Source organism: Bos indicus, chromosome 1 (genome assembly GCF_029378745.1).
Source record: "Bos indicus isolate NIAB-ARS_2022 breed Sahiwal x Tharparkar chromosome 1, NIAB-ARS_B.indTharparkar_mat_pri_1.0, whole genome shotgun sequence".
NCBI lineage: Eukaryota > Metazoa > Chordata > Mammalia > Artiodactyla > Bovidae > Bos > Bos indicus.
In genome coordinates this window covers 68,304,196-68,329,342 of record NC_091760.1, presented here as the reverse complement: position 1 = coordinate 68,329,342, position 25,147 = coordinate 68,304,196, and the positions used below count along the sequence as shown (strand labels likewise).

The following is a 25,147-nucleotide window of genomic DNA, read 5'->3' as shown; positions in this document are numbered from 1 at the left end:
CAGGCGGCCCACCCATCTACTGGGGACCCCCGGGTACGTGCATGGTGCATGTGGTGGGGTTGGAGCTGTCTTCTAGCATGTGGAGACCCCTGGTCCCCTGCACCTGCCCCAGCTTCCTTTCTTTCCTGGGCAGGGTCTCTCCATCATCCTGCTAATGTTGAAGAAGCAGCAATGTGGATAAATCTGACAATTATATGAATGGAGATTGGAGTGACTGTAACTTTCCTGTTGACTCAAATCGGCACTAACGTGCGCTTGCATTTTCAGAACACAACTTAGTTGATGACTGAGGGTGGCGCTGGCTCAGGTGTCCTAGCTGTCGGGGGGAAGCAGTGGGGCCTGGATTCTAGTGTGAGGTGCTGCGCCACCTTGTGGGCAAGATGGGAAACAGCGCTCTCACAGTTTATAGCCACTTGAGCACCAAGGGCTCAGCCCTTGCCCTTCAGGTTGAACAGTTTCAGACTCTGGATTTGGGCTGGCTCAGAGAGAAATGACCCTTTGACCTCTGCACCTTCTCACGCACCCTGACCCCATGCCTTCCAGCCACCCCCACTCTCTGCGCCTGGCCCTGACCCCTTCCCAGCCTTACCCCTGCTCCATCCCCAGGCTGGTCCGGGAGGTGACAGGTGTGAACGTGAACATGCGTGTGGGAATTCACAGCGGGAGAGTGCACTGCGGTGTCCTCGGCCTCAGGAAGTGGCAGTTCGATGTCTGGTCTAACGATGTCACACTGGCCAACCACATGGAGGCTGGAGGCAAGGCGGGGTGAGTGAGTGACGGCAGCTTCCGGCCTGGCCCCACACGGGCGGCTCTTGTGGGAGGGGCCAGGATGGGCGTGACCGGGTAGCTGTGGCCCGGGGGGCTGCAGAATCTAAGTGGGATTCCTCTAGTAGCTGAGCGCTAACGCAAGGCAGTTTGTAGGGAGCACGTCCCAACCCTCACCTAGTGTTCATCCAGAAACTACACAGAACTTCGTGGTCTGTTTTGAGATGCAGGAGGTAGCATAAACTTCTAGATGGGGGAGGAACCCTGGCGGGGGACGGCCAGGACATACGGAGGTGGAAGGTGAGCTGGCCCGGCACAAGGGGCAGTATGGGGACAGGTGAGGAAGGCGGGGTTGGGGGAGGTGCTAGGCTGGGGACAGGCATAGGTGGAGGAAAACACAGTACTTCCAAGGAATGGAAGTAGAGCAGATGGCCTTTTAGGAACCAGTGGGAGAAACAGTGTGTCTGTGCAGAGGACGCTCATGCCAGGCTGGAGAATTGGACACAATCCTGTAGTCAGCAAGAGCCACCGCTGGCTTCTGCAGGTTTGTGAGACTGGAAGCCATGTTCTCCTGGCAGGCTGACATGTTACTTTATTGTAATAACATGATGCCGATGTGCTATGGTGTGGGGCGGGGCCCACCAAGCCATCTTGATGACTTGGAGGGATACGGTCCCTTGAGGGACCCAGGTAGGGGTGAGCATTTGAGCCAGAGCTCTGGGATTTGAATGATGACTCAGTCGGTGGCAGTTTGGTTCTGCACAGGAGCGGGGGTTCTGAATTCATATCTACTGCCCTCCTCTCCCTGCTTGCCTCCCCACCCTAGACGCATCCACATCACCAAGGCCACTCTCAACTACTTGAATGGTGACTACGAAGTGGAGCCAGGCTGTGGGGGCGAGCGCAACGCCTACCTCAAGGAGCACAGTATCGAGACCTTTCTCATCCTGCGCTGCACCCAGAAGCGGGTCCGGGGGCCAAGGGCTGGGGCGGGGTTGGGCGTGGGCAGGGGCCTGCAGTGGAGGGAGGGACGATGGAAGAGCTTCATTCCTTGTGGGAGGAATGTTTCTTGGCCTGCTGCTCCCTTCTCCTCTTACTCTTTCCTTGAGTCAAGTCCCGATGCAGTTATGGTTCCTGTGTCTCCAGAAGGACGTGAGAGCCACAGAGGCTTAGCAAAGGCTGATGGCAAACAGGAGATGTTTTCGTTTTTCTTCTGTTGCAAAAATGCAACAGACCTCAGATCAGTTAGTAACAATGCAACAGAAGGCCGTGAGATGGACATGCGACCTCAGGGTATACAGTGTCCTTTATTTCCATCTCGTTCCTTATCTATTGCCCAACTAGGTTGATCTTGCTCTCTCTCTGCCTGTACTTATGTATCTCTGTTTCTTCATACTCTGTCCTTCCCCCCCTCTCACTTTCTAGTCTTTCTTCTTCCTTCTTTTGTCTCAGCCCGCACGTGCCAAAAGATAAAACAGAATTATTAGCAGACTTAGTGTTCTATTTTTAATAGTGTCATGTTCCATGTTCTTAATTTTTAAAGCAAACAGGAGCATTTTCTATTTTACCCACTTTCTATTTCTCCCTAGATTGAAATGCCTTTTACTTATAAACCTTCCAATTGAATTTATCTGTTGGTCAGAGCCCTTTGATAGAAAAAATTTCCCTGTTTCTTTCCTAAGGAGTTAGACTAAAGACAAAATTAAGCTGTGAGGAAATTTCAGCGAAAGTCTTGGAGACAGCAAAAGTAGATTTTTCAAAGTGGGCAGAATTGTTTGAGGCAGGCGCCCACCCTGGGAGGGGCATCAGGGGGGTACCCCGCCCTCCCTGGGCAGCTCAGCACATGCATCCTGGCTGTGGGGAGGGGGTGTGGGGGTGTTGGGGAGGGCCCCTGAGGGAGCTGTGTCAGGCCTGCCACAGACACCTGGGAGAGGGATGGGAGGATGTAGGTGCTTTGGGGAAAGTGCCTTGTGGCTTAATCGACTCATTTTAAAGCATTTGCTTGTGTTTGGCTGGAGTATAAATGAACTGAAATCCTCCCAGGCCCTCTCCCACACCCTTCCTCTCCACTGGGCCCACGGGCCTCCTCGTCCTGCCCCACCCAGGATAAAGGCTTATCCTCTGCCCTGGGTTCTCTGGGTCTTGGTTCTTCTAGCTTGACAAGTGGTCCAGAAAAGATGAAATGGGAAAACCTCCAACCCTAGCCCCAACCCAGAGCAGTGTCTGCTGAAGCAGGCTGTATCTCTCCCCTCTGCCTCCCTGATCTGAGCGGCTGCCTTCCCAGGCTCAGGGATGGAGAAGAGGGGAAGGCCACCCAGGTCCCCCCAGGACCTCTGCAGCCCTCCACCTCGAGTTTGTTTGGATGGATGAACAGATAGATTGTGGTTGGCACACGGAGAGCTGGCTGAGGCCCTGTCTGTGTATTTGTACAACGCATGTCAGCCCTTGAACCTCACATTCTAATGACCCAAACCTCCCGAAGCTGCCTCTGAGCAGCAGGACCTGTTCTACTATTCACTGTGCTAGAACAAGCCTGTTTTGGGGTAGAAATAGGAATCTCTGGTTTCCTGTCCCTCCATCACCCCCAGGCACTTTCAGACCCAGGCTCTAACATTCTGTGCCAATGACAGATGTTCCCACGCCCCATGGCTTCCCCACAAGACCAACCGCATCATCCTGTCCTGCTGCTCCCACCTGAGGCTCCCAGCTCCCGGCCAGGGCTGGTCTGGGGAGTCTGGGGGACTTAGGATGCTTTCTTGAATGCACTTTAGAGCCCCAGGCTGTGCAGAGAAGGAAGAGGCCTCTGCCATAACTCCTGCCTGCCCAGGCACTGGGAGGAATGAAACTCTTTGCGTGGGCTCACCCGATGGGCCCTGTCCATGGGCTGATGCCTTTCTGTTGCTCTCCCAGAAAGAAGAGAAGGCCATGATTGCCAAGATGAACCGTCAGAGAACCAACTCCATCGGGCACAACCCGCCCCACTGGGGGGCCGAGCGCCCCTTCTATAACCACCTGGGGGGCAACCAGGTGTCCAAGGAGATGAAGCGGATGGTGAGTGGCTGGCGGGGCAGTGCGTGAGCCGTGCTGTCCAGGGCTGGGGCCCCTGTGGGTGAGGGGACCGGCTCAGGCCCCTCACGTGGCCAAGGGAACCTGGGGAGCCAAGGAGGAAATGTTGGAAAGGGGTTCACCCTGACTTGGGACCAGGAGCCAGAGCACCTAACTTCCAGCCCCAGGCTTTCTCCGTGGACCCCACCATCTCTTGGCATGCTGGATTTGACTCTGGAGCAGAGCAGCAATGCCCCTTCCCCCCTCCCCCTTGGCAGAGCTTGCTGGTGCAGGGGGGACTCAGGGTCCCATAGAGTCTCCAGGGGTCTCTTGGAACTGTCTGAGGAACCCTGGGGAGTTAGGTGGGCACCAGCTTTTCAGACACCTTCCAGCATCTGGTATATTTCCCAGACCGCTGAGACATATACTCTGGCTCAGTCACCCAGGAAACATCCCAGTGCTTTTTGGCTGGTGCCAAGAGATGGTCTTTTTGCTCTCGGGGCTGAGAAACACCCTGCTAAATACAGTCTCCCTGTGAGGCCATGCGGACTGAGTGCGGGCTGAGTGAGCCAAGGCTATGGTAGGGGCGCCGCCTCCATCTCAAGGGACCCTGCCTGCCTCGGGGGACAGACCCCCTCAGCTGCCCCTGCACACGCCACAGACAGCTAATTCAGGAGGTGCTGCCAGGGTTCTATCAGTGAGGCTAGAAGGAAGACATCAGAGGGTGGGAAGAAGAGGGAGCGGGGTTAACAGGAAGTCGGGTTCAGCAGCATGTTTTCTTTCTTTTTTCCTGAGAGCTTAGCTTCTACATCTGAACACACTCCTCAGCTCCTGCCTGATTCCCAGGCAGGAGTTGCCCACCCTGAGAGAGGGATAGGGGTGTGTGTGTGTGTGTGTGTGTCCACTTAGTTCCCACAGATTCTGATAAAGGAATGGGTGGCATGCTCCCTACACTAGGATCCCCGCGTTGGGATCTGTGGCTCAGACTGGGTTTACATTGCAGCTGAAGTAACTGGAGACTCCAAGAGTCCAGCTGAGTCGGCAGACAGATCCAGGGGTCTGAGGGAGGGGACAGTCTGGGGACCAGTCATTCTGCTCCTTGCCAGCTAGCCAGTAGCAGATGACGAACTTTTAACGAAAATGCACAGAAGTAAAAAAGTGAGTTGAGTCAGGACCACCATTTTAACTTTTGATGGTCAAGAGGCAACTTACAGGACACCAAGGTTATGATATAATATGGGCTTCCCTGGTGGCTCAGAGGTTAAAACATCTGCCTACAATGCGGGAGACCCGCGTTCCATCCCTGGGTCAGGAAGATCCCCTGGAGAAGGAAATGGTAACCCCATTCCAGTACTCTTGCCTGGAGAATCCCATGGACAGAGAAGCCTGGTGGGCTACATACAGTTCAGGGGGTCTCAAAGAGTTGGACACGACTGAGCGACTTCACTTTCACTTTCTTCACTTTCAAGGTTATAATATAAGGCACAGAGTGGAGGAGGGCTGGCCTCTAGCCTCAGGGCTTTGAACTTGGACCTGGTCAGTGCCGCCCAGGGCTCCAGGCACCACTCCAGCTTCCTCCAGGCCCCTTGCAAAGCAATTGCTGGACCTTCTGTGTTCTCACCCTGGTTCTTTAACCATCCTCTGCAGACTCTGTAGCGCGTGACCAGCATGGCCAAGAGGTGAAAGAGAGGGTGAGAAGAGAGGGGGAAGACTGAGAACAGGATGCAAAGAGGGGAGCTCTCATGCAGGTGGGAGGAAAGAGAAGCACAGGGGAGCAGGAAGACTGGAGAGAGTGGACAGAGAGGGTTAAGGGGAGATGGAGAGATTTGGGGGAACAGAGAAGAAAGCGATGTGGCGAGACAGAGGTGAGGATGGAGAACCACCAGCAGGCACAAAGGGTGCCTGCTGTCCGTTCTCTGTTTAAAATCTTTGGAAAGTTTTTTTCTCTAGTGATGTTTGGTATAAGTAGACTCTTCAGTTATTTCAGAGTCTCAGAGGAGCCAGTTTGGACTATAAGCACCTATTTGGCAGACACATTAATCATTGTTAGGACAAGAAGCCTTGGAAGAATTAGCAGAAGGGCTGTAATTGGGAAACAGTCTCAGGGGAGACTGGCTGTCAGAAAGGTTCCTCGTGGTGTTAATTGCTTCGCCCAGAGGGGAGGAAATGGAAAGTGAGCAGAAGAAAAGTGTTGAAGACACCCCTGTAGAAGGAGAGAAGAGGCTCCCCACCCCGTCCTTGCTGGGCGGGGTCACCCGAGGGGCCGGCATCGAAGCACCATCTCCTGGGCCTCTGCCTGTCCAGAGTGTCCTGTCTGGAATACCACTGGCTTTGGGTAAACCTGCCCAGAAACCCTGGAGAAAGATACCCAAAAAGAGAGCTTCTTCCTGGACTTTCACTGAAGATGGGGTGGAGGGTGGGAATTAGATTAAGCAGTGACCGAGAGCAGTTAGAGGGTAGGAACTAGCAGTCAGAAGCTTCTTTCTTTAAATCTTGATCCATCTTTTACCCAGCTTGTTAGGCGTAGTGAGGAGCTGCACTGCCTTAGGCATGTGTTGTAAAGTCTCTAAGGTTATTTATTAATACAGAGGTTGGCAGGGGAGTGTGTAAGGTGAGGACTCGGGCAGCAGACAGAAACACTGGGCTGAGCTGCTACCCAGAAGTGCTGAGGCAGAACTGCAAGAGCCCATCTGAGGGTCCTCCTCCCTGGGCTGAGGACCACAGTGCTAGAGCCAGTGAGCAGGTTAGGGAACCCAGTCCGCTGGCCTGTGGGTTGCTTCTGTGTTTGTTTGTTTTTGCCATTCCAGGTCTTCCTGGTGGCAAGCGGGCTCTTTGTTGGGGCACACAGGCTTTCTCTAGCTGTGGCTCATGGGCTTTTTGTCATGGTGCACGGGCTTCTCTGGTTACAGGCTCTGGAGCGTGCAGGCTCTGAAGTTATGGCGTGAAGGCTTGGTTTCCCCAAGGCAAGTGGGATCTTAGTTCCCTGACCAGGGATCAAACCTGCATCCTCTGCATTGGAAGGCGGATTCTTAACCACTGGACCACCAGAGGAGTCCCTGGCTTGTGTTCTCAGAGGCCCTTTGCTGTGGTTCATCCACCAAAGTGTTTTCCGAGAATTGTCAGCTCACCACTCCTACCCGATACTCAGGGAGCCTAGAGCGGACCCAGCCCCCAACAGCAGCCCATACAAATGACCAAAGGAATGCTAGAGAAAGTCAGAGACAGGTTTGTTAGAAACATTTCAGCTCTAGTTCTGAGCTGTAGAGACCAGTATAGGCATAATGTGGCTTGGACATCCTCTGAGTAAAACTGTTGCTGGCCCCTGTGGTGGAGGTGAGCAGGCCAGCCCTGCACCGTGGCCTGTGGGGAGTGGGCCTTGTACCCTGAGGGATCCCGCCCACCCCCAGATGGGGCACTCGCCTGAGTGACCCCGGCTCCTCCAGCCTCGAGCAGGGACGGTGTGGTGGGCCAGATCCTGTAGCCAGGATGGAGGGCTTGGAGATTCTCAGAGAACAAGGAGAAGGGAAGGCCACCATCGGGCAGCCCGGGAGGCACTCAGAGCCCATGGTCGGGCCCATGGATGTGGCACTAGGGGCTGCCGAGGCCCCTGGGAGCCCCGAGCTAGTGGGGAGCACAGACACCTCATTTCCCACGGGCCCCATGTCTATTCAGAGCCAGGAAGCTCTGACTCCTGGAGACCATCGTAAGTCCCTCACCTCAGTGGGAATGAAGAGAGATGTGTTCCTCTGGGGTTTGGGCCCCCTGATGTTTACCAGCCCCCTATCTGCCCAGCAGTATGTTCCACGCTGGATCACAGGGACAGGAGGTCACCCTCTGCCCTTGTCCTGGCAACCTGAAGCTGCCTGCCCTGGGTACTTATGCTTCCCGCACTGCTCCCAAATCCCACCCCTCCCCATTTAGGGACCCCTCCCTCCCTTCTGTCACAGTCAGACCCTGACACACCGCTATCCTCTGTGGATTTTGTAGATGGACTGTACGTAGGGCCTTGAGTTTGGTAACTCATAGGGGCCCCTCCCACCCTCACCCCTGCCCTGTGTGAGTGAGCATCAGAACAGTAGTCAAACCGAGGCAGGTTTGACTACAGGTACCTCACCTCCTGGGTCCCCAGCCACCCCCAGCCTAACAAGAACACAGATTCTCAGATACCAGAAAAGCTGTTTCAGGTGACCAGAGTTTCATTTTCTTAAGCTCAAAACTTGTGAACTCCCAGATTCTCTGTGTGCTTGGCAGTGGTGGGAGGTGAGTGTCCGTGAGCTGTGTGTGCATGGGTGTGCACAGGCATGTGGGGATTCGTTGACTTAGCAGTTTCTCTTATTTCCATCTAAGTAAGTGGAAGAATTGAGAGGGTACCCACCAAGCCCCTGGTGGCTCAGATGGTAAAGAATCTGCCTGCAATGCAGGAGACATGGGTTCGATCCCTGGGCAGGAAGATCCTCTGCAGAAGGGAATGGCTACCCACTCCAGTATGCTTGCCTGGAGAATTCCATGGACAGAGGAGCCTGGTGGGCTACAGTCCATGGGGTCACAAAGGGTCAGACACAACTGAGCAACTAACACATATATACCACCAAGCCCATGGTCCAGGAGGAAAATCACAGGAGGTTTGGAGAAAGACAAGCAATCAGGTGTGGGGGCCGGAAGAGCTCAGACATGTGGATTTTGCCAGCGGAGGAAGTGAAATCACAGCTCACCTCCAGTGTCCAGCACGGAGCCTGTCCCAACCCCAGCTGTGCTCGCCAAATGAAGGAACGAGTGGACGGCTGAGTACAGTGCTGTCTGTGGCCGAGCTCTGGGTGGACTGTGGGCAGAGGATGAGCTGCAGCCTCCCTGTCTTCATCCCCTCTGTTCTCACTCTCCTCTCCTCCTCTCTCCATCCCTCTTTTTCAGGGCTTTGAAGACCCCAAGGACAAGTGAGTCATGTGCCCTTCACTCCTGCTCCTCGGTCTGGGTGCTGTCTCCAAGCTGCCTGGAGCTCGGTTTCTGTGCTCTGTAGAGGACGAGCCCAGGACACGCAGTCTTGGCCACAAGTGAACAGAGCCCATTGCACCCGAGAGACCAGCAGCCCTGGAGCCCAGGCCCCGTAGAGAGGCTGGGCCTTGGTATCACCCGTTTATAATCTCCACTTCACACACACACACACGTGCACACACCCACATGCACACACAACTACACACACACACACACTCTGCATGTGTACCCACACACACACACACACACGTGCACAAACACCACACACACACACACACACACACACGTGCAGCTCCCAGGATGGGGAGCACCTTAAACATTGGTCTCCAGTTCCTGGCTATATCCCAGCAACCCAAGGGAGTATCCCCTTTTCTCTCCTCCAGTCCCCCGTCTCTGGGGCTGTCAGAAATTCCACTCGAGGACTGGGCTTCACTCTAGAAGTAGAGTGTTTAGTTCAGCACCAAAAGATTGTGCAATATGTTTCCCATAGAGTCCCCAGAGTCAGGCAAGAGCAGCCAGGAGGCTCCCAGGCCTTGCGGCAGAGGTCTTGCCTTCTGGTCTCAGCCTTTGATTTCAAGATGATGGTATAGCTAAAGAGTGAAGAGCAGAGATTGTTACCTGCAGGGGAAAAAAACAAACCTCTGATGATAATTCATATTATCATTATCATGTGCAACATATATGGGCTTCCAGGTGGCGCTAGTGGTACAGAAAACCCACCTGCCAATACAGGAGATGGAAGAGACGCAGGTTCCACCCCTTGTTGGGAAGATCCCCTGAAGAAGGGCATGGCAACCCACGCCAGTATTCTTGCCTGAAGAATCCCATGAATGTGTTTTACCATTATCATATAATAACATATATACCAATAGAGTTAGAAAATCCTTATGGTCAGGGGGCTTCCCTGGTGGTTCAGATGGTAAAGAGTCTGCCCACAATGCAGGAGACCCGGCTTCAATCCCTGGCTTGGGAAGATCCCCTGGAGAAGGAAATGGCAACCCACTCCATTATTCTTGCCTGGAGAATCCCATGGACAGAGGAGTCTGTCAGGCTACAGCCCATGGGGTCGCAAAGAGTTGGACATGACTGAGCGACTAACACTTTCATTTTCACTACGGTCAGTGAAGCCCCCACAGCCTGCGGCGACAGTTTTCTGAGACTTGGGCAGCTTTCTGCGCATGTAAGCGCTTAGGCTTCTGGCTGGCCCGGTGTCACTCTCAGCTTCCCACCCCCTAATCAGGGTTGATCCAGCCTCTCTAGTGGGTCTGGGTACAGGGGCTGAGCTGGCAGCCCCCCGGCGGTAGCACCCCCTGGTGGTCAGCCTGTCTTGTGTCTGCGGTTCCTTGCTCACCAGGAATGCCCAGGAAAGTTCGAACCCTGAGGATGAAGTGGATGAATTTCTGGGCCGTGCCATTGATGCCAGGAGCATCGACAGGCTGCGATCTGAACATGTTCGCAAGTTCCTCTTGACCTTCAGGGAGCCTGACTTAGAGAAGAAGGTACAGGACCCCATGTTCCCACATGTTCCCAGGAGGGGCCCCAGGAAGAATCAGGACCACAGGGAGAGGGTAGAAGTGACAAGCTGGCTCCCTTCCCACTTCCCTTACCATGGAAAGAGCTCCTCTTTGCCACCTCCATTTCCCCAGCTCTGATGCTGTCCTAACCAGGAAATGGGGCTTTTAGGGAGACTTTCTTGGTGGAAAAAGGTAAATCTTAATTTCTTTGTGCCTCAGTTTCCTTACCTGGAAAATGGGGATATTCAACATACCTACCTCATAGTGTCAGTGAGGATTAAACAAGTCCATGTGTGTAAAACACATGAAACAGTACCTGCCACAGAGCAGATGTTCAGTAAATATTGCTATTTGTATTAATGCTATTATCATTATAATGACAGATGGACCATCAGCTGCCTTTGGCACACTGGAACCTCAATTCGAGTTGGAAGGGGTGGTCAAGAGCTCTTTGTCCCCCCCACCTTAAATTGTGACTGAGAAAGTAAAGCTCAAAGTAGTTGGGTGACTTGCCCTAGGCCACCCAATGAGGTAGTGACAGAACCGGAACCAGACAGAGCGGGTCCAGGGTCTCTGCTACACGTCACAGGGTCTCCCTTGTGTTTGGGCAACATGGGATCATGTGAACACATGATCATGGCCAAGTGAGGCACACCAAATCAGGAACGGGAAGCTATGAGAAGGGAACTTAGTCTGCTTACCAGCATAAATGGAACTGACTCATGCATTACCCTCTCTCTGCCAGCACAGCCATTCTTCCAGCTGGTTGATGTCATGGGAGGGGTGGGAGCTGGGAGTCAGGACGTTGGAGATGAGCTCTGTGACTCTTGACAAGTCGCCTGGCTTCTCTGAGACCCAGCATGCTCATCTCTGAAACAGAAACAGCAGCAGTCCTGTGCCTGTTTCCTGGGGCTCTTGTGAGGATGCGCAGTGGTGCCTGCAGGCTCCGCACGTGTCCTAGTGTGTAGGTGGTGCTCAGGAACGTGTGCCATGATCGTCATGGATCACTCCCATGGTGACCCAGCCTGCAGAGTTTCCAGTTTAACATAGTTCAGCCGCCCTCCCCACGGCCACCACAGTGTGGTGAGTGGACTGATTTACTGAGAGCTGAGGCCAGTGCTGTCTGGACCTGGCCTTCCAGGTGTCAGGAGTGGGCAGCCCGGCTGTGTCTGGGGTGAAGGGGGTTGGAGCAGGCTGGCCGGGTGACTCCGCCCCTCCCCCTGTCCATGTCCTCTCAGTACTCCAAGCAGGTGGATGACCGATTCGGTGCCTACGTGGCCTGTGCCTCGCTCGTCTTCCTCTTCATCTGCTTTGTCCAGATCACCATTGTGCCCCAGTAAGTACCTCATCCCTTCCAGGCAACCTCTTCTGGCTGGAGGGTCTCCAGGGGTAAAGAAGAGGCACAGGAGATCAGAGGGGGATGGGATCTGAGCTGAGTTTGCTCATATAGGAGAGAAGTCTCAGATGTGTGCTCAGGGGAACAAGGAAGCCGAGGTCTGCCTCCTCCCTGATGGGGAGGCGAAGCGCTCTTTGTGGGGAACTTCTATCTGGGCCCAGGCCAGTGCATCGGACACACCTTCTCTCCACTTCATCCTCTCATCCTGTTTTAACACAGACCACTGTTGCCCACTGAATCACCCAAAGTGTTCACCAGGTTGGTTTCCGTGTGACCTTTGGTTCTTGCAAAAAGTCAATACATCTTTAAAAGATAAGGGTTGAATTCCCCAGTGGTCCAGTAGTTAAGATTCTGTGCTTCCAACGCAGGGGGTACAGGTTGGATTTGGACTGCTGGTTGGACTAATGTCCCACATGCTATGCCGCACAGCCAAAACAAAAAATAAATAAATTTTTTTAAGATAAGGGTTTTCTGCTACTCTGGATGTTTCAAAGACTGGATCTCAGATTCTGAAGGCCTCTCTCAAAGAGATGTACCTAAACTCTTCTGAGGACTGGCTGTGTCCTGAGAGAGGCCTGTGTCTTCTGAGGGAGCCACTCGGAAGTGGGCTATTGGAAATGAAGTGTTTGTTAGGTAGTCAATCACTGTAGACTCACAGCTAAGTGAGAAAGATAACCGCTCCACATATGTATTTATGTATGTGTGTGTATATATATATATGCATATATACACATCTTTTACTTTTCATTAAGCAACATTTCAAGCATACAGAAAAGTAATTAATGTAATCAACACCCACCCCATTGGTAGAACAGTTGTTAATATTTTGCAAATTTTGTTTCATCTGCTTTTTTCTGATTTTTAAAAATTGAAGTATAGTTGATTTGGAATGATGTGTTAGTTTCAAGTGTATTTCTGATTTTTTAAGGTAAATTTTAGACACAGGGACATTGTGCCCCTGATAAAATGTCAATCTACACCTGTTCTTAGGGCATTTTGCTTTTTAACCACCATGCCTCCTATACCAAACAAAACTAACCCCAGTTCCTCTGCAATCATCTAATACCAAGTCTATGTTCAAATCTCCAAAATCATACCCCTAAATGTCTTCTGCTCCGAATTTATTCACAGCCAGGACCTACTCAAGAGTCACTGCTTGCATTTAGTTATGTGTCATAAATCTAACAATTTAGAAGTGTCCCCTCGCCCCAACACCTCCTGTTTTTCATTTTGAAATAATTACAGACTTATAGAAAGGTTGAAAAGTACTCTGGAGGGTTTCTGTACATCCTTCATCTAGTTTCTCCTAATGTTGACAACCCACATAACTGCAGGACGGTAGTCAAAATCAGGAAGTCAGCATTGCAACGACACTATGAACTAATCTACAGGCTATATCCTCATTTCATCAGCATTCCCCCAAATGGCCTCTTGGTGTTCTGGGCGCTGGGCCAGGACCCCACACTGGATTTAACCACTGTATCTTCTTAGGCCCTTCCAGTCTGTGATGCTTCCTCCGCCTTTACTGATCCTCTGTGGCCTTGGCACTTTGGTTGAGTACTAGCTAATTAATGTGTAGAATGTCTTGGGCTTCCCTGGTGGTCCACTGGTTAAGACTGTATGCTTCCAATTCAAGGGTCCCAGGGTTCAATCCCTGATCTGAGGATTAAGATCCCACAAGCTGCAGGCAGCCAAAAAAAAAATTGTTTTTAATGTGTAGAATGTCTCGATTTAGAATGTCTCAATTTAGGTTTGTCTGATGTTTCCTCATGATTCGATGGAGGTTATTTTTGACAAGAATCCCACAGAAGTGTCCTCAGTGCATCATATGGGGAGGTGCACGGCGTCATGGTGTCTTATTACTCAGTGCTTTTTATTTTTTAATGGTGCTCATTGTTGAAGAGATAGATGGCCCTTGCATTTGTGTCTGCCGTGACCCTATCAGAATACTGCAGGTGAAAACCAGACACCAGCAGCCAGCTGCTCCCTGGTTAGGCAGCTAGTGCCCATTGCCCCCTGCACTGAGACCATGCAGAGCTGGTGGGATTGTGGGTCTTTACGGCACAGGACCTACATTCAGTAATGAAATGGAGCTATAAGTATAATAAGCAACCTAGACTTCCTGTCCCATTGCAGCTGAGAGTCCCCCTTGCTTGGGTGCACAGTCCGCCTCCTTGCTGCCTCTTTCTCTCCTCAGTGTGGCTTGGGGCTGGGATTTTGCAGATCCCTGCTCTGCCAGCAGCGGCTTCACTCCCTCCTGGCCACAGCTCCGAGCTGCTAAAGCATGGTCAGAGGTCGTTATCTGGCTGTCCTCTCTCCAGGGAAACCTTAAAAGCTACTTTAAAGGTCTTTCTTTCCCTCTGGAGAGAGTTCTCTCTCCCTGTTCTATTTGTTTAAGGCAGATAAGTGCTGGCTCCTGGGAGAGCCTGGAACAAAGACGCCTCCCTGGAGGTGTCCACCTGCCTTCTGTGTCCCCTATTTGCCTCTGACCTGCGGACAACGCCTGGCATCTCAGGCCATCTCACTCCCTAAAAGGGAGAAGGAGTGTCTGAGGCCTCCTGTGGTTGGTGGAGAGTGCCGTGCCTCGGCCAGCCCCTGCCCTAGGAGAGCCATGGCAGGCCCCAGATGGAAAGTCATCTGCCGTTCTCTTGTGTGAGGATTCTGGCTCCTGGTGAACATTAAGCTCACCTGTGATCTGCTCCTGTAAGGAGGGACAGTGAGGAGAGCCCGGCGGGCTTTATGACTTCTGTTGAGCTGGGTGGGAGTAGGGGAACAGAAACTGAGCAGGACTTGTTGTGCAGCCTGACAGTGGGCACAGGTTTAGGGACTCTGCCCTCCAAAGGGACATGTCACTGCTGTTTCTCAGAGTGCCTGGTTGGTTTGTTGACAAATGCATTTCTATAAATGATGGCCATTTATCAAATCAATGTTCCATCTTCAGAGTTACTTGTCAAGCCATGAGTGACTACCTGGAGGGAACAACCAGGTGATTTTTAAAATGGGTCCTTCCAGCTTAAACAAAGTGAGTTTATGGATAGCTAAGAATTAGGTAAAACTTTGAGCAGGTGTCACCAGTTCTCCATTTGGCCCCTCTGTGGGCTGTGCTCCCCCAGGAAAGTGACAGGACCAAGAGGAAGGGCAGGAGCCAGACCGTTACGGAGGAGGGTTCTAGATCGGCTCACAGGCTCTAATCTCCCCTCGGTGAGTCAGGGGCCAGGCACCGAAGACTGGGCAGTGGGTGCAGGAGAAATGGAGCAAGCTCTGCTTCCTTCGCAGGGCCTCTCAGAGCCCTAGAATTCCCACCTCCTCTCTCCTTCCAGCTCCGTGTTCATGTTGAGTTTCTACCTGACCTGTTTCCTGCTGCTGACCTTGGTGGTGTTTGTGTCCGTGATCTATTCTTGCGTGAAGGTGAGTCCAGTTTACACTTGAGCCCCAGTTTCCTTCTCCCCTCCCTTCCAGCCCTCTGATAAGCTCCCCGCGCTGGAGCCGGAGGGTCACGCCCGGGACCCAGGTGACTGAACCTGGATCATACCTCTTGATTGGCATTGGCAGCAAGCCAGACTGCAGGGGCCATAGTATGTCTGGGGGTGCTTGTTTGTACCGGCTGTTTCAATTAGCCTTTGCCCATCTCTGCAACAAGAAGATACTATTGCCATCTCTTCCATCTGTCCCCTGGGTATCAGATGGGCCGAAGGAAGGGCGCCTAGCACATAGCTGAGAACAGAGCAATGGTCACTAAATACCTGCTGAAAGAATGGCTGAAAGAGATCACGCCTCTTCTGGGTTCCAGTGTGCCCAGAGATGGCCCTGGAGGAGGCCTTAGAGATGACGGCTTCTGAGCTGCCCATCATACAGACGAGAGGGGGATCCAGAGTGGTCCATTGTTTCAGACGAGGCCACATGGCTAGGGATACGGATGTGAGACCCTGCTCTGGGTTTTCTCCCGTGTCTCCTCTTAGGCATGCCGTGTCACCATCCAAGCTGTGTCCTTTGAGGGGACCTGACCACAGGTCATTAGGGTCAGTCGTAGGAATCAGTCAGGTTCCCATTTGCCTTGCCCACCAAACCTCTTCCTCGGTTCTGTCCCACTGGTTGAAGAATTCCCTGGGCTTCCCTGGTGGGTCAGAGGGTAAAGCGTCTGCCTGCAATGTGGGAGACCTGGGTTTGATCCCTGGGTCGGGAAGATCCCCTGGAGAAGGAAATGGGAACCCACTCCAGTACTCTTGCCTGGAAAATCCCATGGATGGAGGACCCTGGTAGGTTACAGTCCATGGGGTCGCAAAGAGTCGGACACGACTGAGCGACTTTACTAAGAATTCTCTGATGGGCCAGTCTGGTTCTAGAAAGCACTCTATCCCAGCAGGGACAAGCCCTGGCCAGCTTGTGCTGTGACCATTTCTCTGCTCCTCCTGGACACTCACTTGGAGCCAAGCCCCTCGGGGCCTCAGGCCCTGCCACCACTCCCCACGCCCTCTGCAGGGGGCACATGTTCTCCTTGCTGGGGAGTTGCGCCTTTGTCACCTCCAAAGTCCTCTTTCTCCCTCCACCCTCCAAACAGAGTCCTTCATGGGGCTGTTCACTGCTTCATCACCTGATAGTCAATATCTTGAGGGACTGACTGTCAGAACCGGAAGGACCTTACCACCATCTGGTGTGCTACAGCCCTGCCCCTGAGTGGGTGCAGAGAGAGGCAGGGCTGGCCAGGGTGACTTGGCAAATTGAGCTGGGTGCTCAGCCTGTTGCTGTGCTGCAAGGTAGGGGTTAATCCTGGCTCCCTGCCTCTCCACCAGCTCCTTCCCTGAGGCTACAACCTTGCTCCTGCTCTGTGTTCATTCCCTCTTGCCTTGTGGTCTTGCTGTGGTCAAGCCCACCTCCCCTGAACCTGTTTGTCCCCCCGTGGACAGTCCCACTTTCTTCATCTCATGCCTGTAAGAGCACACCGTATAATTCACAAGAGCCAAAAGGTGGAAACAGCCCAGGTGTCCATCAACAGATGAATGAATAAACAAAGTGCTATATCCATACAATGGAGTATTATTCTACCATAAAAGGACGAAGTGCTGAAACATGCGACTGCATGGCTGAACCCTGAAGACACTGCGCTAAGTGAAGGAAGCCAGACACAAAATGGCATATATTACATGATTCCGCTCATATGAAGTATATAGAATAGATGAATTCACAGAAACAGAGTGTGGACTAGAGAGTACCAGGGGCTGGGGGAGGGAGCGTGAAGAGTTATTGTTTACTGGGTTCAGAGTTTCTGTTTGGAGTGATGAAAGGGTTTGGGAAATAGACAGAAGTGCTGGCCTCATGGCGTTGTACAGGTAGTTCATGCCACCGACATGGACACTTAAAAATGGCCAAACTGGCAAATTTTATACATATTTTACCACAATAAAACAACCTAGTAAAATAAAGCATGCCATAGCTAAAAGGGCCTCTTAAACATTCTTTAGCTGAATGCTCAAAAAAGAGTCTTTCCTTTTTTTAAGTTATAAACTGAAGCAAAGTCATTGTTCATTTGAGGAACTTAATGAGCCTATTCAAGTCAGAATCAAAGTTTTGTTCACAATTTTTAAACCGGAACCTAGATTTATCTCTCTTCTGTTAGCTACACTGAATTCATTTGGTTTCTGTTCCCTGTTTTGAGTGTATATCTGCTGTGGGGGAAGGCGGGGGAGAGGCAGGGTTGGGGAGGGACAGGGGACAGACCCATTTCCCCACGTGCCTTGCCATGTTGAGTTAGCTCTCTGGTCTAGTGAATTCTTTTTGCCACTGTTGGAGATGATTATTTATAAACGTCTTCCCTGCCTCCTTGTGCTTTATTGAATCCACCTATTTTGTAATCAATGTCACATTCAATCAGCTTGCTCTCAATTCCTCCATCCAGCTCGGGGATTTTCTGACTGCTCTGAGGCCTCAGTTTTCCTTGGGGCAGGGGGTGGTGGGAACACTTACATCCCCCACCTCCACCTCCCCACACCCTTCCACCAGGGGAACCTACTCCTTCCATCTTGCAGATGTAGAGTTTCTATAAAGCGTGTGTTTAGAAAAAAAAAATGCTCTGTGACTTATCAAGCCTGAAACCTGCTGATCTCGGCCAAGAGGCAAATAGACTCTAATACCCATCTTGGGGTCCTGGCTGCATCTGTCTCTCACAAGCCTCTGATAATCCATCTTCTCAGCATTTATCCACTTTCTGTAAAGTAGACCCCAACCTGAGCAATTGTCTGTAGTATGAACTCCTCTTCCAGTTAATCTTGCAGTTAATCTTTCCTCTTTGTGTTGTGCATGAACTGCACGGTAAGATGTGAAGGGGGTTAAGTCTCCCCTTTGGTGTCTCTGCAGCAGGGCGGGTTGGCCCTCCCCGCCCCCCCACACTGCCTGCAGCCTGACTGACTGAAAGTTGGTTATATCACCTTCTCAGGTATTGCCATGAAGCTGATTGAACTGGAATTTTCAGTGTAATTCTGTTTTTCTCTGTGAAAAGATTTGCCAGACTCAGACATTTTTCATCTTATTCCTACTGTTTCTGAGATGTCATGGCTAGTGGTGTTCCGATGAGATACCGCAGTTCCTAAATCACCCCTGCCCGCATTGGGCTCCTCAGATCCAAAGCCAGGCGGTTCTGTCAGACGTGGTCTCTTTCTGTTTCATTTACTTTTCCATTTCCCCGAAACAACTTGGACTTGGATGATTTCTTAAATCATCCATATTTTATTCTTTTTGAAGAGAGAAACATGAAGAAAGTGTAGTCTGAGTCAATTGACATAGTCTTCTTAGCCATCTGTCTAGGAGCAATTCCCGGGTCCTTTCTCTTGGAAGGTTTTTCTGAAATGTGCTGCTCACCAAGGGCTCTGAGTGTGTTTTCATCTCAGGCCTGTGTGATCTCTTCCTGACACAGCTTGGTCCAGATCACACACACCCCTAGACTTCTCAGCAGGACTAATTTGGAGCCTTGATCTTCCTCTTGTCCCAAGGTCCTGGTCTTGCTGCCCTCTGGAGCTCCTCTGCCTGGGGTACCTTGTCCTGAGGCACATCCCCCGAGCGCCTCTTTCTGGTGAGGCTCTTAGAGGGCTGTGGGGACACCCAGACAGTCCTTTCTCCCCTTGTCATTGGTGCTGATCTGGGCCCCAGAGCTGCTCAGAGAAAACCATGCTAAATCCCTCTTTGCATCACACGTGGTCCACAGACTTAGAGTATCTCAGATTGGAAGGTTCCCAAACAGTGAGGCAGTCCAGACAACCACCTGAGCCTGGAACCCCTTTGCAATAACCCTGTGAGATCCAGGCCGGCCTCTGCTGGGTCCCCTCCAGGGGCACAAGCCTGTTATATCTCCTGAGTGCAGCCCCTTCCATTTTTGGCCAGCTCTGCCTGGTCCATCCAGAGAAGGCAATGGCACCCCACTCCAGTACTCTTGCCTGGAAAATCCCATGGACAGAGGAGCCTGGTGCGCTGCAGTCCATGGGGTCGCTAAAAAGTCGGACACGACTGAGCGACTTCACTTTCAGTTTTCACTTTCATGCATTGGAGAAGGAAATGGCAACCCACTCCAGTGCTCTTGCCTGGAGAATCCCAGGGACGGGGGAGCCTGGTGGGCTGCCATCTACGGGGTCGCACAGAGTCGGACACAACTGAAGCGACTTAGCAGCAGCAGCCTGGTCCCTCAGTCTCTCTGTCCCTCTGTCTCCCTGTCCCTCTGTCCCGTCGTCATCCAGTGAAGGGGCCGAGGCCCGCCCCCGACAGCACTGGCATTTTTGCCAATGCCGCCACCCAAGTGGGTAGAAGAGTGTGCCTCCCTTCTGTCCCTACACTTGATCGGGGTCCCCTGTCTCTCTTGTGGCTCCTCGGCATGTTCTGTCTCAGAAGGCCAAACTCTGCTTTTCTGCAGTTTGGGAGCTGCGTGCAGATAGGCCTAGAAGGCGCATCTGACCAGAGCTTCTATAGGCCCTTGTCTGCCCTGTGCAGTCACCAAAAAGCCCCCTGTCCCTCTCCCTGAAGCCTGAATGTAGCCAAGCCCCACCTTGCCAGCTGTCCTTCCTACGACTCCAGCCTGACTCCTGCACACAGCTTCTAAAGTTAGGTCTTACTACACCACCAGTACCTCTCACCTCCCAGTACTTTTGTCCTGTGACCACTGCAGAATCCCACACTCACGTTTCCAGACGTTTGGGCTCGCACTCTATTTACTAGAAGAGGGCGTGCTGCTGCCCGGCACAGTTCGTTTAGGGATGGAGAACTCTTCATGCCAGGAAGCAGACCTTAGCTTCCTCCCGTGGCTTTTCAGTCCGGCTGTCTTGGGTCCAGAGCCCAGCTGTGCCACCTTGCCTGGCCTTTCCCAGACCTTGAAGGCAGCTTTTATTATATTCACTTTGCAGATGAGAAGAATGAGGCTCTGAGTGGTTAGACAGCTTCCCCTAGAAATGGGGATTGTTGTTGGTGTTTAGTTGCTAAGTCGTGTCCAACTCTTTGCAACCTCATGGATTGTAGCCTGCCAGGCCCACTGTCCATGGGATTCTCCAGGCAAGAATACTGGAGTGGGCTGCCATTTCCTTCTCCAGTATATCTTTCTGACCCAGGGATCGAACCCACGTCTCCTAAACTGGCAGACAGATTCTTTACCATTATGCCATCAGGGAAGCCAGGAAATGGGATAGCTGGGTTTTAAACCCAGATGGTTCTTGACTCCAGAGCCCACAAACCCTTCCCCTCCTTTGTTAATATGTTAATATGTCTTTGTTAATATGTCCAGTTGGCTCCTGAAAGGCCAGGTGATGAGAGCAGTAGTGTGTCACCTGGTCACTGTCTGCCTGCTTTGTTCTGAAATTTTTGTATCTTTTAAAAAATTTTTCCGAAGCAGGAAAAATTTCTGCTTCTGTTATTAGCTTCTTATCAGAAAGTCTGTCTTCTTAAATGTTCTGCTGTCAGATTGCATTCAGATTTCATTCCTGGATACCCTGGCCCCACATCACAGTAAGGGAACCAGGACCCCAGGAAGGTCATTGATTTGCCTGGAGACTTTCAGAGAGGCCAGGATCAAAGCTGTCCCTCACCCAGTCACGGTTTATTAATTGTGTCGCCATTCCCATTTTTCAAGTTGAATTGATTTGAATTAATCAGATTGGGAATGTACTGGATGGGAATTTTTTTTTATTGATTCTTTTCCTGAGCTCTGCTGGAGAACAGGCATTGAGCAATTGGTTTGCACAGACACAATCATTCTGCCAGACAAATGCCCTCCAGGATCTGTTTGCAGCTGTAGGGCAGCCCCATGAGGAGATTCTACTCCAGGTGAAGAATCTTATTGTTTACACCAGGGTTAGTACAGGTAGAATTTCGGGTCAACATACAGGGGAATTTTTATTACAGGAGATGAGATATTCCATAAACCTTTGCCAGGCCAGGATGTCAAATCTTCTGCAGACTTCAAAAAAGCAGCAATTCCTGGGTTCCTGCTGAGATTTAAAGTTGAGAAGATCTTTTGAAATGGTGACAAGGAAAATTGGTTTGTAGCAAGGCAATGCACTGAAGTAACCATTCTTTAGCCGTTACAAGTTTATTCCTGGTTGAATTTTGTTTAGTAGCCTGCAGTTCTTCTCTTGGCCTCTGGGTGGCCCCCGTGGGGCCCCCGGTCTCAGGTTCACCGGGAAGCCTTTGCACATAGAACTCCCCAACCACCTTTCTGGACATGAGTTTGAGCAAACTCAAGGAGATACCAAAGGACAGAGGGAGGGTTGGACACGACTTAGAGATTGAGCAACAACCACCACCACCTTCTATGGGCTTCCCTGGCAGGTTAGTGGTAAAGAACTTGCCTGCAATGCAGGAGACGTGGGTCTGATCCCTGGGTCAGGAGGATACCCTGGAGACGGAAATGGCAACCCACTCTAGTATTCATGCTTGGGAAATCCCATGGACAGAGGATCCTGGCAGGCCATGAGGTCGCAAAAGAGTCAGACATGACTTAGCAACTAAACAACAACAAAACCACCTTCTATAAAGGCTTTGCTGCTGCTGCTGCTAAGTCACTTCAGTCGTGTCCGACTCTGTGCGACCCCAGAGACGGCAGCCCACCAGGCTCTCCCGTCCCTGGGATTCTCCAGGCAAGAACACTGGAGTGGGTTGCCATTTCCTTCTCCAATGCATGAAAGTGGAAAGTGAAAAGTGAAAGTGAAGTCGCTCAGTCGTGTCCGACTCTTAGCGACCCCATGGACTGCAGCCTACCAGGCTCCTCTGTCCATGGGATTTTCCAGGCAAGAGTACTGGAGTGGGGTGCCATTGCCTTCTCCAATAGAGGCTTTAGCATCTGGTAATAACTCGCCTAAATCAGTCATTACACTGGTAATGAAAGAAGCCATTCAATTGATGGATAGGGTGATCAGAACTGAAATGGTTTAAGCAACATGGGGGATGGGAGGATGAAATGGCAAAATTTTAAGCAGGCAAAGATTAGAAACCATCTGTCATACCGTTTCAGAGTAAGTGCCTCATGCTGCTGCCAAAACACTTTCCACAGCTGTGAAACCAAAAATTCCTTTAATGAGAAACAAGGACTTTTGTTCTTATTGGCAACATAGCTCTTTAAAATGCAAATATTAACTAAAATTTCTATTGAATTTAACAGCTTTCAAAGCAATTTCAAATGCATCAATGATTGAGTCTTCATGACCACCCTAGAATATCTACTACCCAGGAAAGTAGATATTCCCTGTTTACCAATAAGGAAACTGGGACTCTAAGATCTTAATGACTTTCCCAGGATCACACAGTAAGAGGCTGAGCAGGAATTTTTTAAGTAAGCACTTTTTTGAGATACAATTCACATACTGAAAAATTCTTCTTTATAAAGGTCATAAAATTATAATTCAGTAGCTTCTAGCTTATTCACAAAATTCTGCAGCTATCACCACTAATTCCAGAACATTGTCATCATCCCCAAAAGAAACCCTACACCTATTAGGAGTCACTCCTCATTCCCTGTTCCTCTCATCTGCTGCTGCTGCTGCTAAGTCACTTCAGTCGTGTCCGACTCTGTGCGACCCCATCGACGGCAGCCCACCAGGCTCCCCCATCCCTGGGATTCTCCAGGCAAGAATACTGGAGTGGGTTGCCATTTCCTTCTCCAATGCATGAAAGTGCTAGCAACCTCAAATCTATTTCCTGTTTCTATGATTTTGCCTGTTCTGGGCATTTTGTGTAAATGGTATAATACAATATGTGGCCTTTGGAAATTGGCTTCTTTCACATAACATATCTCAAGGTTTGTTCATCTGGTACCATAAAACAGCACTTCATTCCTTCATCTGTGACCAAATAACATTCCATCATGTAGATTTACTACATTTGGTTTATCCCTTCATCAGTTGATGGACATCTGGGTAATTTCCACTTTCAGGCTATTAATCCTACGCTAAACATTTGCATATGAAGTTTTATATGGACTTATGTTTTCAGTTCTCTTGGGTATGTACCTAAGAGTATAGAAGAGTGGGTTCAGTCAGAGTTCAGATTACCCTCCAAAGGAAGTGTTTTCTCAGAAAAAGATGCCACAGACTCAATGCTCCATGAACGCAGCTGAGAGGCACCCCTGCTTGGCACGTGAAGTTCAAGGTTTTCACCACTCAGCCTAGAGCCCAAGTGGGCTGCAAGCCTCCATCCCTGCTACAGTCCTTCTGTGTGGTCCCTTCTCTCCCTCTGCTGAATAGGAAATGGACTTGCTGGGAAGGCAGAGGGAGATTTGGAGCGAAAGGGATATATAGCTTCTTTACGTGCATACTTAGCCCAAAGCCCAAGACTCAGGTGTAAGCAGGGCACTTTCTTGGTGTCAAGAACTGTGAACAGTCTGAGATTTGGTTTTACGCTTGTTGCTCTTTCACAGATGCTAGCAGAAGTGACCAGACTCCTGGGTCAGGGACAAGAGACTTTATTACTTGTGGCATAGCAAGCACTACAAACATCAGCATATTTGTTTTGGTTTGCCAAAGTCCCATGGGGGCAACCTGATGGGCCCCTGTGGAACCACGTGTAGTGAGTCTGGGTCACAGCTGAGGAACACTGGACCAAGGGCCTGGCACTTGCTGGCCTTAAATACCGTAGCACATGAGCCAGCACGTTGGGAACGAGCAGTCCTTTCATGGCCACACTGTGTGCCCTCACCTACTTAGCTGCCTGCATTACTCTCTGTAACAGTGGGCAGCTGAGCCTTGCATCCAGCACGCTCAGTCAGAATGTGCAGGTATGCTCAGGGCCACCCAGGAAAAGCCACGCCCAGAACCCAGGCCTCTGGGTGCTTTTCCACCAGCTTCCTCTACCTGTAGGGGTTTCCGTGGGACACGTGGCATGCTTGAAAATCAGCCTACCAAGAGGCATGAAGGTGGGTGGGGTGAGAGGAGCAGGTCCACCGCTTTGATTTTCTGGGTCTGCCAACTTCTTTGGGTTGCTTAGGAGATGATGAGGACGTGGTGGCCAAGGCCAGTTGCATCAGATTTGGTAGACCCAACTGTTTAATTACCAAAACTGTAGTGGGTCTTTGAGTGGACATACAGTGTGTGTAGTTGAAGGAAATATAGGGAGGGTTAGGTGAGGGAAATGCAGACCCATGGGCGTCCTGCTGAAAAAACTCAATTCATGTGACCGGGGCACCACCCTCTGCTCCCAGGCTGCTCTGCTCCTTTACACATGCCCATCCCCTTCCTCCAGATGCCAGGCTCTCCATGAGCCCTCAGATCCACAGCTCCCTGCTTCATCCCAGAAACCCTCTGGCCCTCCTCGGAAAGTTCTGGGCCCTCCATGACTCTTTGACTGCTGCCTCCTGCCACTCCCTGAATGTAACTCTAAGGGGCCCAGCATTCACACAGTGGGTACATGGGCTTTTCCCTCTGCTTCCATGTTGGGATGAAGGTAGCATCTTTCCTTTCGTCCATCCTCTCTCACCTGTGAGTGCCTCAGGTGGACTCCTCCCGGCCCCCTGCAGAATCTAGCTGTGGTTGACCTGGAAGCAGAGGTTGGAGGCTCACACACAGGGAGGGGGGTCAGGAAAGCATTCAGGGTTCTGCTGGCGACAGACAAAGAGGGGGAGAGCCTCCTCTGCCTCCTCTGTGGCGGTATGTGGAGTCCTCTGAATTCTGTTTCGTCTCTCTCTCTCCCTCCCTCTGCCCCGGGACAGCTCTTCCCAGCCCCGCTGCAGACGCTCTCCAGGAAGATCGTGCGGTCCAAGATGAACAGCACCCTGGTGGGGGTGTTCACCATCACCCTCGTGTTCCTGTCGGCTTTCGTCAACATGGTGGGTGGCTCCACCTCCCCGGCACCTCCCAGCCCACTGGAGCCCTGAACCCCACAAGCACCGGCTGGGAGGAGACTTCCCCCAGACCCTGGGGTTCTCCCTCCCTGGAAATTCTTATTTGGGTCTCACCTCAGGCCTGGGATCAGATTTAGC

At 51.4% G+C, this 25,147-nt stretch overlaps 1 protein-coding gene across 1 annotated transcript in view; it reads left to right on the top strand.

The window, feature by feature from the left end:
• ADCY5 (adenylate cyclase 5) overlaps positions 1-25,147 on the top strand; it is a 159,403-nt gene that overhangs the window by 113,027 nt on the left and 21,229 nt on the right. The window contains exons 6-13 of the mRNA XM_019956682.2: positions 607-765; positions 1,592-1,733; positions 3,676-3,816; positions 8,719-8,741; positions 10,154-10,298; positions 11,552-11,649; positions 15,030-15,117; positions 24,878-24,994. Of these exons, the coding sequence (XP_019812241.2) occupies positions 607-765; positions 1,592-1,733; positions 3,676-3,816; positions 8,719-8,741; positions 10,154-10,298; positions 11,552-11,649; positions 15,030-15,117; positions 24,878-24,994 (913 nt within the window). The remainder of the gene's footprint in view (positions 1-606; positions 766-1,591; positions 1,734-3,675; positions 3,817-8,718; positions 8,742-10,153; positions 10,299-11,551; positions 11,650-15,029; positions 15,118-24,877; positions 24,995-25,147) is intronic.